Source organism: Ambystoma mexicanum, chromosome 8 (assembly GCF_040938575.1).
Source record: "Ambystoma mexicanum isolate Mex_15411 chromosome 8, UKY_AmexF1_1, whole genome shotgun sequence".
NCBI classification, from domain to species: Eukaryota; Metazoa; Chordata; class Amphibia; order Caudata; family Ambystomatidae; genus Ambystoma; species Ambystoma mexicanum.
In genome coordinates, this window is record NC_090929.1 from 1266899983 (window position 1) to 1266916249 (window position 16267).

General features: G+C 45.1%; 1 protein-coding gene across 1 annotated transcript in view; it reads left to right on the forward strand.

Moving 5' to 3' along the window:
• The window catches only part of CC2D2B (coiled-coil and C2 domain containing 2B), a 2924037-nt gene that overhangs the window by 951124 nt on the left and 1956646 nt on the right, over positions 1-16267 (forward strand). The window contains exon 5 of the mRNA XM_069611382.1: positions 6070-6162. Coding sequence (XP_069467483.1) covers positions 6070-6162 — 93 coding nt within the window. The remainder of the gene's footprint in view (positions 1-6069; positions 6163-16267) is intronic.

Below are 16267 nucleotides of genomic sequence, written 5' to 3' on the forward strand. Positions count from 1 at the left end.
TACACTCAATATTACATGATTGATGGCATCATAGATGCCATCTCTGATGCTGCCACATGTGACATCAATATTAATATCACCATGAGCATCTCCATATGTAAACTTTACTGCTTCTTCATTGCACTGCTCTCATACACAACAGTTTAAAGTGTTTTCAACTCTCTCAGATATTTACTTTAGCACATACTGCCCCATAGAGTAAGAAGAGAGTTACATTTTAAGAAGAATATTGATAATGGAATACGTGGATACAATGTTGTAGAATAGAAACGTATCTGGTCATGAGATATTGCATCCTGTTGTAAGGTGTAGATAATAAAGAGGGTAATTCACTGACGGCAATGCCTCTGTGTGCTATAATTTACCAGTATATTAGTGTTTGGATTCCTCCAATGTGGAATCACATCTGTGAATCTCGGTCCATTCTAACAATATATAGGTGAAGAAGGTTTACAATTCTATTTTTGTAATAAATATTAAGCTGTATTCAGCAATTGCTCCCATACAAAATAAGCGCATAAAATTAAACATTTTACTAAAACACATAAATCAATATAAACCAATACAAGTGCTTATAATCAAAGTCCGGTCAAGGAAGAGGCTCTAATCCTGGCTGAATCTGTCTATTACAATTTCCTTTTTCTTAATTGTCGACACAACAGATACCTATATTGTGACCGTAGCAACGTATTGGTAGACTGTATTCTCTCAAATGGTATCTTTTGGTGTGCACCAATTATTGTATTCATTTAATTGTAGGATGAATGCTTTCTTGTTTTAACACATCACATTGTCCAATCAGTGGTTATATTCTTCATTAACGCTTTATTTTTTCAAATTTAAATCAAAGCAAGGTTTTACTTCGCTTAGTTTTTCTTAATAGGTGCATATCACTATGTTTCTCATCTCAATACGTGTTTCACCATGTGTTTAACTTGGATCTTCAGGAAAGAGTCTGTAAATAAATTGAAATTAAACATCAGCATAACATCAACATTTCACGAAGAGAGGTTCATCATCCCCTTTTTTTCTTTTTGAACACCCCTATATTTTTTTTATTTGAGATACCATGCGATGACTGTAATCACTCACCCTGTCCTTCATTCAATGTGGGTTTTTATTCCATGTTGCTCGTTGTCTATTCTTTTTCTGTCTGTTTCCTTGCTGTTAGTTAGCACAGCTGATTGAAATCCTTAAAGCAATCAATAAGGTTTTTGCATTCAATCAGATAATACTTATTATGCCTATCTTCATTCCTTTTATTTTCTTAACACTTTTTAATTCCTAAATTGGAGATGCTGTTCCCCTAATGGTTTCTGCACACTTGACTTTTACACATTCATTTTTTCAAGTTTATATAACATTAGATTATAGCTTAGTAACTTGTGCATTCAAAGACATTTCAGGCTACTCTGCATAAGGTGTTCAATTTTTAGGTTATCTTGTCAGAAATCCACGTTCAAGCATGCTAATGGAAGAGTCATATGCCTAAAATATTCACAACTAGTCTATACGTTTAAAAGTTAACCTGAATTCTATGGGTTTCTACCTATTTTGAAGGAGATACGTTTGCCTCCTTCACCGCCGATCCGCAATCTAAGGATTGCTTACTTTTGGCGGCCTTATAACCGTGAGCACAGTGACATCATTGCATATTTCTACACAATGACATCATTACGCATTACGTTCTGCGGCCATCTTGCTTTTCTTGTTATGTGAATGTAATGCCGCAATTGCAAACAAGGAAATATATTACTTACAAGCTTTCAGTTGACATATACCTTTATGTTCTTACATTTGTGTGTTTTAAGTTATTTTCTAAGAATGAGTGTGCTGAGTATGGGGTTTATCCCTTCATCTGATTTATTCTATAGACAGCTTTTGCTTTGGAATGATAATGTAGTATTCATTCAATGTGTTGTTTACCACATATAAAAAGACTACTTATTATACTATTATCCTCGGGCCAGAGTTTACCCTTTTCTCCTTAATTCTACAGCTCATGTACCTACTCAACCTTAGTTTGTCTGTACAAATCATTTCTCACTAAGTACCAATAAGTATTAATATGGTTAAGGTATACGTTGCATTCATGTTAGTATATCTTAATGGATCAAATATTTTTTCTTCATTCAGCAATTTTCTTGTCAAATGTGTAGCCAATGGAACATCTTATTATCCGAATTGAGACCTGTAATACATGTATCCATAAGGCAAAACCATTTTTCTTCCATTTTTCTTAAAAGTAATTCCCTATTTCCACCTCTTGCTGGTGCTTTTACTTTTTTCAATCCAGAAAACCTGATGTAGTCTATCTCCTTTTCTTCATGCTCGGTGCAAAAGTGTGTTGCCATGGGGTATTTGGTGTCTTTATTTTTTATTGCTCTTAAATGCTCATGTAAACGTAGTTTTAAGACTCTAATTGTACTTCCTATATAGAGTTTGTTTCAAACACATCTTATGCCATACACCAAAAATGTACTTTTTCAGTTAATATATTGAGCAATTTTTGGGGTTTTTCCGTTTGGTAAGTTAAAGTTCTTCATCCATTTTCTATATTTGGGCAGATTTTACAATTACCACATCTATGCATTCCAGTTGGTTGTTGTAAATTCAGTAGACGGCTGTTCCTGTTTCAGAAAACCTGGGCTTATCTGTTCCTTTATGGAAGAAAATGCAACCAAAATCTCAAGAAACTACTTGCTAACAGACAAACCAAAAACAACAAGGAATCTATCAAAATAAACTTTACTACAACATACAGCAGTGATTCAAAAATAATCAAAGGAATTCTGCGAAAACATTGAAACATTCTCAAAATTGATGAAAACGTGTAGAAATATTTGAATGACGAACCCACAATCACCTTTCGGAGAGCGTTACCATAAAGGAAATAACTGGGCGAGGCGGCTGACGTGGATCATGAGTAGCAGCTGCAAGAAACTGTCTCCTTTTGGCAGGATCCCCGGTACTCAGTGCTCCCAACGCTCGGTCACTGTCCTCGAAATCCGATGGATCATCCACGAAAGGGTCCCTGTTCGGGCATCATTTTGAAAGACACTATTGCAACTGTAAAGCAAATGAGACCATCGGACACACAGTAAAGCAAATACAATGTTTTATTCACACTCAGAGTGGGCTCAGGTTCAACCACAGCCCATTATCTGAGGGAGAGTAGTGAAGTGAGAAAATTGCAGAGGAGAAATCTCTTTTATACACATTGGGTTACATCGATTTATTGAAGCTGCCAGCTGTGTGTGTTTTTTATGATTTCCTGTAATGTACACAATTTCTGAGAAACAGATTTTGTCAGCAGTTTTTTTGCTCGATCATCCTGGCCTTGCAAGAAAACAGATGATTTCCAGAAACGGAGACCTTCCCAGTCATCCTATCTTTGTTTGTGCAACCGAAGGTTACTCTGCAGCCCAGAGCTATAGTTTCTTTAAGATGAGCTGTTCCGGTCTAAAGAATGAAAGGGGAGTTTTAGTCGTGAATCACTCAGATAACCTAATGCAGGATTCAGACATACATTCTTGAAACATATACATACACCGCGTCTCACGCAATACGCCAACTGTAGACGGCAGGATGCTTATCCTGTCCGGTGTCGTGTCCCCGGGTTTTGGCCTTTCGTTATATGAAGTAAAGTCTAAACAAACTTACATTTTGCAGAGACCAGCATTTCTTAGGAATACCATTTTTATGAAAGAAGTTATGAAATGCTAAAATGCACAGCTCACAGGAGTACATGAAATTGGTTTTGTGAACAAAAATGGAGTAGCTTGAGGCTAACTTCAATAAGCATTTTCACAATCCCACACTATGTGTTCTGTCTGTGCTATTTCTATTAAGAAATTGCTCAAAAGGTAAATTATCCCTCTGGATTTTACAATGCCATTGCATTGCATTTTACTGCATTTGAAAAGTAAATTTTGTTGGGCTCTTGCAACCTTGACTTTCAATGTTCCAACGTATGCTTCTATAGTCACATCTGTAACATTTATACATTGATTAATCATGGTATGTATGCATTTTAGCTGGGGATCTATAGTGTTCAGCTTCTAAACAAAACTCTCGAGCTCGATCACTTGCTCTATTCCACACAATCAAAATATAAATAAAACATTTCCATAGAAGTAAATGTTGGTTATGTACATTGTCTGTGGAATAGACATGGCACGCTTGAAAGCTCTGTACACATAGGTTGCTTGTACTAGGAGCAACTTGGCTCCCATGGTTGTTCTCTTTATTTGGAAGATCATGTGTCCATCCCTAAAAAGTTTTTTTTATTTTGTATGCCTAGAAAGAGTCATCTGGCATGCCATTTAATGAAAGATGTCCTCTTTTGTTCTGTATCAGATACAATATAGGCCTCATTACAAGTCTGGCAGTCCGGAAATAAGGGTGCTGGTAGCAGCGTACCGGCACCCTTTCCGGACCACTAGACTACAAGTATGCCTGCAGGAGCTGTTGCTCCCAGCAGGTCTGACTTGCCAGGGGCACAGGCCCCTGCAGGCATGGTTTTCACAGAAGCACCGGCACCATTGGCAGCGGTGCCAGTTCTTCCATGTCCCCGTACCTGTGGAGTCCTCTGGGACTCCACGGGAATGGGGGCTAAAACCTTTAGCCGTCTGACATCCTGGGCCACCGGGATGTCCCAGAGGCACCGAGACATCAGGCAGTGGTACAGTGTTACAAGTTCAGCGGCAACCCGCCGGTAGCACGTGTGGGTTTTTGGCTTGGTTCACGGCTTTGCGAAGTGTTGTTCCTTGTACAATTCCACACGGCTTCATCAATCTGCACTACATTTTGCATAGCTACTTGTTAGGACGTCCAGAGAATACTGGATACATGACAGTTGTACACCCCACCCCATTCCCAGGATTTAGGCAAAAGTCAAAATTAGTTTGAGGGTTTGTGGCCTGGCGAAGCGTTGTTTCTTCTACAATTCCACTCTGTCACCAATCTGCACCAAATTCTGCATAGTTACCTGTTAGGACCATCCGGACATTACTGGCTACATGGCATTTGTACACTCCACTGCTTTACCCGAATTCCAGCAAAACTTTAAATTTGTTTGTGGGTTTGTGGCTTGGTGAAACTTTGTTCCTTGCACAATTCCACACCATTTCACCAATCTGCACCACGTTTTGCATAGTTACCTGTTCGGACCCACTGGACATTACTGGCTACATACCATTTGGACATCTCACCCCTTTCCCCGGATTTCAGCACTTTCACACGTGAAACGCTGGCTCACAATCAGTGAAACATCAATGTGGTTGTAGAAGGACCAGTCCTTAACCCTAGAATGCACGGTTTCTGATACATTTGCACTGCAATGCACCACAACAAACTGCACCATGCAAGGGTGAGGCAACAGGTGGGGAGAGAACAGAGTAGGTCCCAGTTTGCAGCAGCACACCAACTCTCACCTCCCCCCGTCTGTTCCGGGGTACGTCAGCCAGTCACACACGCCCATTCTCAGTGCATTTTACTTCATGTGATAAGCAAATCGGAATAACGACCTACATGATCATTGATTTTCAACATTTGATAAGAGTGTTGTCATGTCTGTCCACAGAACCTGTTCGGAGAACGGGTACTTTTTGCTAGTGATTTATAAACACTCAAATATGCCATTTTTGATAAAGCTGAGTTGGTTAACTATAACTGTATTTATAATTTCAAAGAAGAATCCCACTTTTCAGGCCAAATGCTAATTCAAGTGCACATTGGCAGAAATACTGTAAACATTTCCCCTCTGCTTCTGCATCCAAGTTCACACCATGTGTTATATCAATGAAAATATCTGCTTGAATCCTTGATATTAAGATTGTACAGGTTATGTTCTTTTTCAGTTTTTGTTTTTTACATGTTAGTGCGAAATATTATATAACATTACTTGCATCATAGTTAATAATTCTGAAATGGATGCTAGATGCCAGATGTAACAAACTTGTGAAGGCGTTACAAGATTTTCTTTTTGTTGAACTTATTTGCACCTCTACTGTAATATATTGATAAAAAGGGAAAACATAATAAACATTCACCTAATTTACTTTTCAGGAGTATGAGCGCCTGCTGGAAAAGGATATATCACTTACAGACATGGATCCCATAACGGCACAAAGAGCTAATGCTACGAACCTTTTAAGACAGGTAGTCTTGTCATTATCCTATCATTGTCAGGACTTGATATTGTTTAGTTTAAACATGGCATTTATGATTGGTTCACTTCATGAACAACATGAAGCAACTGTGATGCCCTCAAATATTTATATTTGTTCAACACACTTTTCTCTCTCCTGTTACATATGTAGAGTCACATTGCCATCACAGAAGGCTTTAAAAAAAACGTGAAGGATTTGTTCATGTATCTGCATTTATTTATTTTGACTACAAATAGGACTTTTGAAGTTCTCAATCACCAATGAATGGGTGACAAGTAACACGGGGTTGCTTTAGAGGTTGTGGATGAAGCATGTTTTCTTCTGCTAACCCCCAGGTGTGCCAAATTGATAGTTGGAGCCAGATGTTGATAACTCCCCCCTTCCACCTGCCCTGACAATGCCTCCCTACTCACTTCACTAAATCAAACGGTGGAAATGACCATACAATTTGGTATTTGACGTAGGGTAATGGCTGGTTGTTGCCCCTTGGGGCCCAGTTTGTGGTAGTTCCCTTCCCTGACTTAGGAGAACCAAAAGGCATACCGCTTTTCTAAGTGTAGGGAATCCCGTTTTTGGCTCTTTGAGGCCTTGGCAAGATGGAGGCTGCCCTCTCCAACCATAAGCGGGGGGGGGGGGCATGGTGTCTGAGGCACTACCATATAGCTGATTGCAGCAGAAATTGCAGTAAGTTAACCTCCTGGCAGACGTGCTTCTGCCATGCTGATTGACACCTCCTTTTCAGTGGTGTGATTGCTACACTGGGCAGCCACTGCACCCACAGCCTGGCAGCCACGTGGCAAAACAGTGACATGGTGGAAGTACTGCCTACACCATTCCTCCTAAAGCAAAGCCTTTATTTCAGTGAATGGGAGAAGAATTAATATGAAAATGCTAAACCATCGATTTAAAATAGATTTGAATGGCACAAAGAGTTTATTCCTGTCTTTACTCCAACGTCTTGTCCCCTTTCATCCATACTGTATGCGCTTCCTTCAGTGGGCACAGAACCAAAGCCTTTTGCACCACAAGAGTGTCTTTCCCTTTAAATTTTGAATGCACACATTGGCACCGCTACCAGTGTGGCTCTGCCCCGCAAGCCCTGCACTCTGGCCCAAAGCATTAGTCCCTTTTTCCACATGCATGGGAACGGTTGCCTTCATCACAGTGCTTCTTTTTTAGTACGCTTTCCCCATGAATGTTTCTTGTTTCAATTCTTCTCTCCCGGACTCCTGCACCTTAGGTCCTTACGTACCTTACCTACACGCAATCTGTATGGAGTGCCTCACTGCTGAGCACCGGTGAGACAATTGCTTGTGAGTCGATTAGTCCCAGGGAGATGCTTTCCAGATCCCCACCAAAACATATGACATGCACCGTTGTTTTCCAGGGCATCTCAGCAGGTGCCTCCTTTGCAGAGAGTTACTCTGCTGAAAGAGAGCTGATGTTTTGTCCCTTCCATGAAATTTTCACGCCAAGGAGTACCCCGAGGCCCATGGGGCTTTATCTACCAGTACTCGTTCAGAGGGGCATCCAAATGTGGCAAGGAGGCAGAATCGTATTTGTTTTCATCTTGCTCTTCACCTTCAGAGACTGCAACAGTCCCTGCTGGGCTGCAGTACGCAAGCACCCCGATCAGGCTACCTTATATTGTCTTGAGGTACAACTTTGCCCCAGGTTTTCAATAGTCATCCGTGAAGACTTCCCGGTGCACTGCATATCGGCCATCCGCTTGTGCTCTGGTTCAACAGCTGTTTCTGGGATCCAGCGCCTCAACCCCTGGCCTTTACATAATCATCAGACCTTCCTCCCACTAATGGACAGTCTTTTGGATGGGGTAGATTCTTTTCGCAATTCTGGAGGCTTTGACTGATTTTCTTATATCCCTTATTAAAGAAGTGTTACCTGCATTAAGCCTGCCTTCCACTTTATTAACTGTGATATGCCTCCTCAGATGCCTCCTCCACCAGATTTTCATGTTTCATGCACCTCATCCAGTTTCTGTCTCAGGGGATCCTCCTAAGGCTCCAATGCCGCCTCCTCTGGATCTAGTGTGAGATAAGGCTGACAAGATTGCGGAACCAGCAGATGCCAGCCCTACTATAGTTGACCAGGCTAACAAGCAAGATGACACAGACAATAGGAAGATGTCCTGGTATCAGCCCATTCAATTGCAACCCTTTAACTTAATTTGTTGAGACAGCTGTTTTGCTGCATTATTTGCGTGTTTTAGGCGGGTGAGGGCATATTTAAAATTGTTTTTAGGATAGTGGGAGTGGGAGAAAGGCATAGGCGAGCATTTCAGTGGGGCCTTGTGGTGGGTTCACCCCACAAAAGAAGCTGAAAAAAATGTGGCAAAAAGACCTGTACACGATCCTCTAATTCCAGAGAGTTCATCCTTCCTTGGCATTTTTCCACCTCCAGATATTCAGTCTGAGTGAGGGGAGAAATCCTTGCTTAGGTTTTAGCTTACAATCAGTGAGCTTGTCCGGAGGTGCTTTCCTTAGCCTCCAAAATCTAGCAAAAGCCTCATTCGAGCCAGGCCACAAATAAAAAAGTTGAGGCCAAATATCGGCAGGCTTTTTTTTAACACAGCACAGCTTTCAACTTATCCTCATCCTCTATCTTCTCTGTTGGCATCAGCCTCCCTTTCTACTAATCACTCCTCCACATGCGCTCTTCTACTTCGGCCTTGCTTCTTACGAAGGAGAGCATACTACTAAAGTCGCATGGAAGGAAGACTTAGGCCCGTAGGACTCCATGGAGGTAATTGTGGAATTTATTTGCAAGTGGGGGCCTGATTTACCGGCAAGTCAGGCCTGGAGGTAATTGTGGAATTTATTTGCCATTGGGGGCCTGATTTACTGGCAGGTCAGGCCTGGAGGTAGATCTGTGGCTCCCACAAGCAAACTTGTGTTTCCCTGGTATGTTACAAATGCTGGTGCTGGAATTACCAGCAATTTTACAGGCATTTTTATAGTACTGGGAAAAATGTAATGATGCCCTTACTGTGCTGCGGCCATGCACTTGAGCCAGGCGAATGATGATGCTCTTTTGACAGCCGCCATTCATCGCTTTGGTGGGAGATAGCAGATTCTCCATCATTACATCTTTCATGGATTTGCACGCATGAATTATTCCCCGTCGTCAGACTGGGAATCCCTCGTTGTGTATATATAATGTTAAAACCTAGCAATGAAATTGCTTTATAAACTATAGAGAGGCTCTAGGTTGTAGCCTATCCACTTCATTGTGGTTCTTTTCTGCATCAGCCAATGAGGTGGACAGGGCTTGAGCTCCACCCAGGGCAGCCATCTTCAGATTCTCCACCACAGTCTAGTGACTAGGAAATCCTGCTGTGATCTCTAACCTTTTATTAAGAGTTTCGATATATTGTAGGAATAGTTTCTACTCTTTCACTAGTTTTTTTGGTGAAGCTTGGTCGGCTCTTCCATCTACTACCTTGTACTGCTCTCCTGGGATCAACAGGAGGCAGAAAACGTCTTTGTTTTTAGTTTCCCCCATATCCTCGCATTCATGGATAATGAAGGTAGGGAAGAGCCTTCTAAACTTAAGAAGTCTCTTTTCAAAGACTGTGCAGGGTGTGGGAGAAATATCTTTTTCCGCAGGGACCCTAATCTGGAGTGTATGTATTGCCTGCATGCCCACATGTGAGATATGCAAGACTTGATCACAGATGACACTCCAGGATAGGCACTGGAGACTATTATTTTACCTATGCCTCCTCAGGAGAGGTGTCTACCAGGTCAGCCACAGCCTTTCTGCAAAGGACTCCTAAAAAGCAGTCTCCTATGAAAAGCAGAGCTTTTTCAGTAGGAAGGGCACTGCTACCACCCTTCAAGATCAAAGTCAGGACAGGCCCCGAACACAGAGACAAATCCAGTGAGGAAAAGAGACTTAAAACAGCAGATAGTCATCCCTCGTCGACAGGACCACAGCCGTCCATGAATAAGCCACCAACTAAGTCGTCTACAGAAAATCCACCCAAACCATTATCTACAGCATCCTCCATGATGGTGGAGTCGCCCACCCACCGACCATCGATTGAATGGTCTCCAACAATGTAACAAGGTCACCATCAATGACGCAGGTATCGTCTACAAAGAGTGCACGCCTTTGACAGAGAGACACTTGTCGATGGGAAAACATACCTCAGAGCTCTGATATTCGTCATTAAGCTTGACCTCTATGAAGACCCACAAGCCATTGAAGGACAAACGGTCACCGACCAGAGAAAAAGCTGTGATGACGGACAGGAACTTGTCACCCACAGAAATTGTGATATATGCTTACGTTGGCTGCCTTAGCCCCATATTTTGGAAGGATACAAATTATCTTATTGTGAAGGGGGGAGGGACAGTATGTTAGGGAGGGAGAAAATAGAGGGACAGACTAGGACAGAATGGAAAGTGGGGACAGAATAAGAGGGAGGTACAGAATAGGACAGAGTTAGTCAGATGCACAGAATAGGAGGGAGACAGAATAAAGAGAAAGACAATGAAAGAATATGAGGTAGAGACGTAATAGGGCAGAATATGACAGAAGGGGAAAAAAGAAAGATTAGGAGGGAGAGATAGAATAGGAGGGAGGGCAGAAAAAGAGAGACAGATTAGCACAGTGTAGAAGGCAGAGACAGTAGGTAGGAGACACAGAATAGGTGGAAGACATAGAATAGTAGGGAGATGGATTAATGTATAGTAAGAGAGACACAGTACAAGGAGGGACAGAATAGTGGATATAAGAGGCAGAGACGAGAGAGACAGCCAGAATTGGAAAGCGGGATACAGAATGAGGAGAGACTAAGAGTGAGACAGTGAGAGAATGGAGGGAAGAATTTAAAGGAATGCTGAAAGCGGACAGAATATTGAGCGAGATTAGAGAGAATCGGAATGAGTGAAAGTTAAGAGGCAGCACATGAGGGTAATAGTAAGTAAGAGGAGAGACAGACAGAAGTGAAGAGATTCTAAAAGAAAAATGGAGTGGGAAAAGGGAAAGAATGGGTAGAGGGGAGAGAACATGCACAAAAGAAGGGAAAGGAACAGAAGAAACTGGTTAAGTGGAATAGAGAGCCAAGAGAAACATTGGATAGACATGGGAGCAACAGAAATAATAGAATTAGAGGGTGGCAGGTGACAGTGTGAGAGGAAGATCAGAGAGAAATAAGTGTGCAACAAACAGATAAAAAACTGAGCATGAGGGGATGAGAAGGATGAGGGAAATAATGTAAGAGAAAGTGAGAGCAGGAGAATGGGTGAAGGAGGCAGTCAGGAGGACTAGCAAGGAAGCAGGCAGATAGAAAAAATGCAGGGAAGAAGGAAAATGGAGTACAGAACAGAATTAATAATGGGAGAGATTGGGTAAGGCAGAAGGACAAGGTAGTGGGTAGAACTAGACAAGCAGACAGTGACAATGTAAGGGAGTCTGTTGCTGTACTCCCTTACTCCACTGTGTAAGTCCCACCCTTAGTCACTAGCATTTTGACGCTGTCTGGTTGGGACCTACGCACTCAACCTCTGCGCCTCTGGAGTGAAAACCACATGGGACGGAAGGCAACTGAAGAATGCTGTCTCAAGTGGAGCTTTGCATTAGAAAGTTTGAAGACCCCTGGCCTATGCAAAAGTCCTCACTGACAGGACAGTGCTTGTCCACGGCAGAGGAGAAACAGCCCACCGTGTCAAGACCCTGTTAACGGGGCCGAATATCATTAACCTATTCCCATTAAAGAAATAGAGGAAATGCTGGATATAATCCTGCAAAAAGAGTTCTCGGACATAGATGTGCATCCTGTAGCCTCGTCCATGGTCCCCAAGGAAAATATCCCTCCTGGGCCTGCTGCCCCTAATGCGGCTGGGCTGTCGATGACCCATTTCTGCCCTCATGCAATCTCCTCAAAACATTCTGGAGGAGACAACACTGTGCCACAAGCATCCGAGGGTGGCAGAAACCTCAACCACCAACACCTGTACATCACAATGGAGCCCAACACACCCTGAATCACTTTCAAAAATACCTGGGCACCTGGAAGACTCTGCATCATAAGAGGACACATTGGGAGCCCCCTAGCACGAGTCCTCAGATGTCGATTACTAGTGGAGGAGCCAGAAGATAGGGAAATTACATAGAAATCACCTCAAAAGGAGGGGGATGAATGGGAGGACTATGTCAACACCAAACAGAGAAAATATTTTCATACCATAATAACGATGGCCACGCACATGTTTGACCTCCAAGTGCCCCCAAGGGAGAACCCCCACAGCAATACCAACTCTAGATACCATATGGGACATAGGTGAAGCCATACTAAGACCTTCCATTCAACTTCAGCTACCATGACCTGGCCGGAAAAGAAATATAAAGCTCCTGACACTATGCCGCTGTGCCTAAGAGTGCACCCAAAACTTGACTTGGTCCTCACAGTGACAGCGAGACAGAATCTAGCTATCCCAGCTTATGCTCTTACAGCTCTCCCAGATAAGGAGGGCAGGTCTCTGGAAGTCACAGGCTGCAAGGTCATACTCCTCGGCATCGCTATCCATAAGAGAAGCCAATGCTTTATCTATGACTGTCTGTTAGGACATGGAACCTTGGCACAAGATTAATAGATTTTTAGATCATGTCCGGCATGGGACCTGACCGGTTGGGGCCAACACCCCCCCCCCCCTACAGGAGGATTGAGCACTGCCCGGACTGCTGAGTGAAGGAGGAGGAGATACGGACACCGAGGGGCGAGGGTGCTGTGATTTGGTCCTGGCGGCCCCGGCCCCCCGCTCTGTGCTGGCCTGGTGCGTGGGTGTTGCGGGCTGAGGGACTTGGTGGAGCGGGTGGGCGCAGCTGTCCCTTGGCCTGTTGCTGCCTCAGCCCATGCTCTTCTTCGGTTGCCGGAGCGGGCCCAGCGGAGGACCAGCCCCCCCACCGAGGCTGGCTCTTGAACGGCGAGGGGCGCGATCTGGAGCGCAGCGACAGGGCAGCCCGGCGTGGGACCTGATTAGTTGAGGCCAGCCCCCCCTGGCAGGAGGATTGAGCGCTGCCCAGATCGTCGTGTGAAGGAGGAGGAGGAGATCCGGACACCGAGGTGCAAGGGTGCCGTGATTTGGTCCTGGAGGCGGGGCGGGTGTGAGCAGATGTCCCCTAGCTTGTTGCTGCTTTTGCCCATGCTCTTCTTCAGTTGCCGGAGTGGGCCCGGCAGAGGACCAGCCCCCCCGCCGAGGCTGGCTGTTGAACAGGTGGAGGGGGCGCGATTCGGTGAGTCCTCGCCGCGGGACTCTTTTCTGACCCGCCCCCTCTATGGCGTGGGCCCTTCTGGAGCTGTTATCATTACGGGAGGTGAGTGTGTCACTCTCCCACCACCCCGAGAGGAGCTGGTGTCCCTCCTTGAAGTTTGTTGCTGAGCAGGCACAGGTGGTGAAAGCGTAGGGGGACTCTTATGTTCTTTGCCTGTCTGCCGTATTCCCTCTCCTCCCCCCCAACCCCTCTTGCCCCTGCTGTGTTAACTATTGGGGAGACAGTCCCAGGAGCGGGACGGACTCAGCCTCTCTACCTGCAACCAGAGTTTTTGGGGGATCGAGGGTCTCCAGTGTGTGATTTCTCCACCAGGTGCTTCCCTAGCACTTCGCCTCTGGGTCTGTTCCGGGGCATCCAGAAGGGTCCTGCTGGGCCCGGTGTTGGATTGTGTATCTAAGGAGGACTCAGGGGATGGGGGGGCACCTATATTAATTCTGGAGTTTATGCAAGTTCTCGCCTTGTCCTAGAGGGGGCCCCTTTTGCTGTGGTTTGTTCCTGTCACCCCTTCTGGCAACGCCTGGAGGTTCCCCGGATGAGCTGGGCCTGGTCCCTGCAAAAGTATTGTTACGCCCCTCCTCTGGCTCAGGCTGCTCCCGACATGTCAACCAAGGCGCAAACCGAGGCCCTAGATGCCCAGGATAACAAGAATATGGCTGCCTTATTGGAAGAAATCTGCAGCTTCCGGGCGGACATAGGCAGAAGGCTGGACTCTCTGGATAAAAAAGTGGACGCTGTTGATGAGCGTGTTCAGGCTCTGGAAGCGAATCAGTCCTCTGTTGACCTTTTGGAAACCCTGATCGACATGCGCCTCTCGGAGCTGGAACGGAGAGAGAAGTGCACCCTAAAGTTGGATGACTTGGAAAATAGGGAGCGCCGGAGCAACCTGAGATTCCTTGGTGTTCCGGAACGGGAGGGGGAATCCCAGGCAGACATCCTCAGGATCGTCAACTCTGTGATAAGTAAATTGTTCGACAAAGGCAATACTGACGAACCAACGATTGACAGGGCTCATAGAGCGGGTATCCCCAACAGAGGGCCCAGGTCAATCCTAGTGAAATTTCACTATTTCTCAGAGAAGTCTAAGATTCTTGACATGGCAAGGAAAAAGGGTCCCATCATTTGGGAGGACTCTAAGGTGACGATCTATCAAGACCTTTCAGCCTTTTCCCTTGCCCGCCGACGCCTGTGTGGTCCCCTAACTAGATGGCTTCAGTCCAAGGGAGTGAATACAGATGGGTTCACCCCTTTTCTCTCTCCTTTGAATTCGATGGGTTTAAATACTCCTTGGTCACAGAAGATGACATCCAAAGGGTCACCGGTGAGATTCTGGGCGATCCCAAGCAGGGGTCTGCCCAGGTGGGCGAGAGAGTAGACTTGTCCCAGTCTCGCGCCCCCAGCGTGCCCACGGAAAGGCGGCGAGTACGAGGACATAGGAAGTATAGGAAAGTGTCCCCAACCTCGCCAGGCGCGTCCAAAGACTGAATTCATCAAAGTTTCTGCTTGTTCCCGGATTTGGATTGGGGAGGCTGTGGTTCTGTAAAGGTTATTTGAGCCTGTGTATCTGCCCTCGATCCCTTTGTTCGAAGTGATGGGGTTGCTTGGTTGTTTTTTTGCTTTTCCTGGGAATCCAGGTGTGGGGGAGGATTATCCATCGGGTTGTTACTTTGGAGCATGGGAGGGGGGGGCTCAATGTGGGTCATGTGTATCATGTGGTTATACCCTTCGGAGGGAGACGCTGGTGGCCTGGGTCTGGTGACACTCATGATGTCACATATATTCCTCCATAGCCTTTAAGTGCCCTCAGGGGGAATTTTCAGGAATAAACGTCTCCCTAATGGCTGACCAATCAATCACTGACCCAGGGTTCTTTGAATGTCCGAGGTTTGAATTCCCCCTATAAGAGATCCTTGGTGGTTAGGGAATTTAAGAGGTTGAAACTCCATGTGTTATTCCTTCAGGCAACTCATTGTGTGAGGGATAGGGAATGGCCCCTTAGAGCTAACTTTGTGCAGGGGGTTTTCCACACTTCGTGTCGGACTAAGAAAAGTGGGATGGCGATAGTAGTTTCTCCGAAGGCTCACTTTGTCCTACAAGCTCAGCGAAAAGACCCAGAGGGCCGTTTTGTAATGGTAAAGGGCAATATCAGAGGTAACAAGGTGACGCTGGTGTTAGTCTATGCCCCGAATGAGGCCCAAGACAAATTTTGGGAAGGGACCAAGTCAGAAATCATAGAATTCATGGAGGGGGTTCTCTTGGTGGGAGGTGATTTTAATATGGTTCTTGACCCTGATGTGGATAGAAAAACGGAACGCCCGTGCACGGTCTCTCGTGGGCTAAGGAAGGTTTCAGCCTCCTTTCATAGCACAAACTCTGCCCTGGGCATTTCGACTCTCACTCAACTCGGAAGGGATGCACGCCCCTCTTTACCTTCTTCTCTAGGCCGCACGCCTCCTTCTCCCGTATTGACTACATCTTGGTGGACAACTCACTGAGGGAGAGGGTATCCAACTTTGGGGTAGAATTGATCCCATGGTCGGACCATGACTTGGTGCAAGTTCAGATAGGGATGTTCTCGGAACAAGCCCAGAGCTTGAGGTGGTCTTGTAATGTGACCTGTTGTTGCAGGATAAAAGTCTGTCCCAGGAACTTTTGGTTGCGATTATGGACTACTTCGCTTTGAATGAGAATGGCGAGGTGGGGGAGGCCAGTGTTTGGGAAACATTTAAGGCTACGATTAGAGGGGTTCTCATCGGCATGGGAGTGAGAAGGAAGCGGGAGAGAGGTAGGGAGGAGAA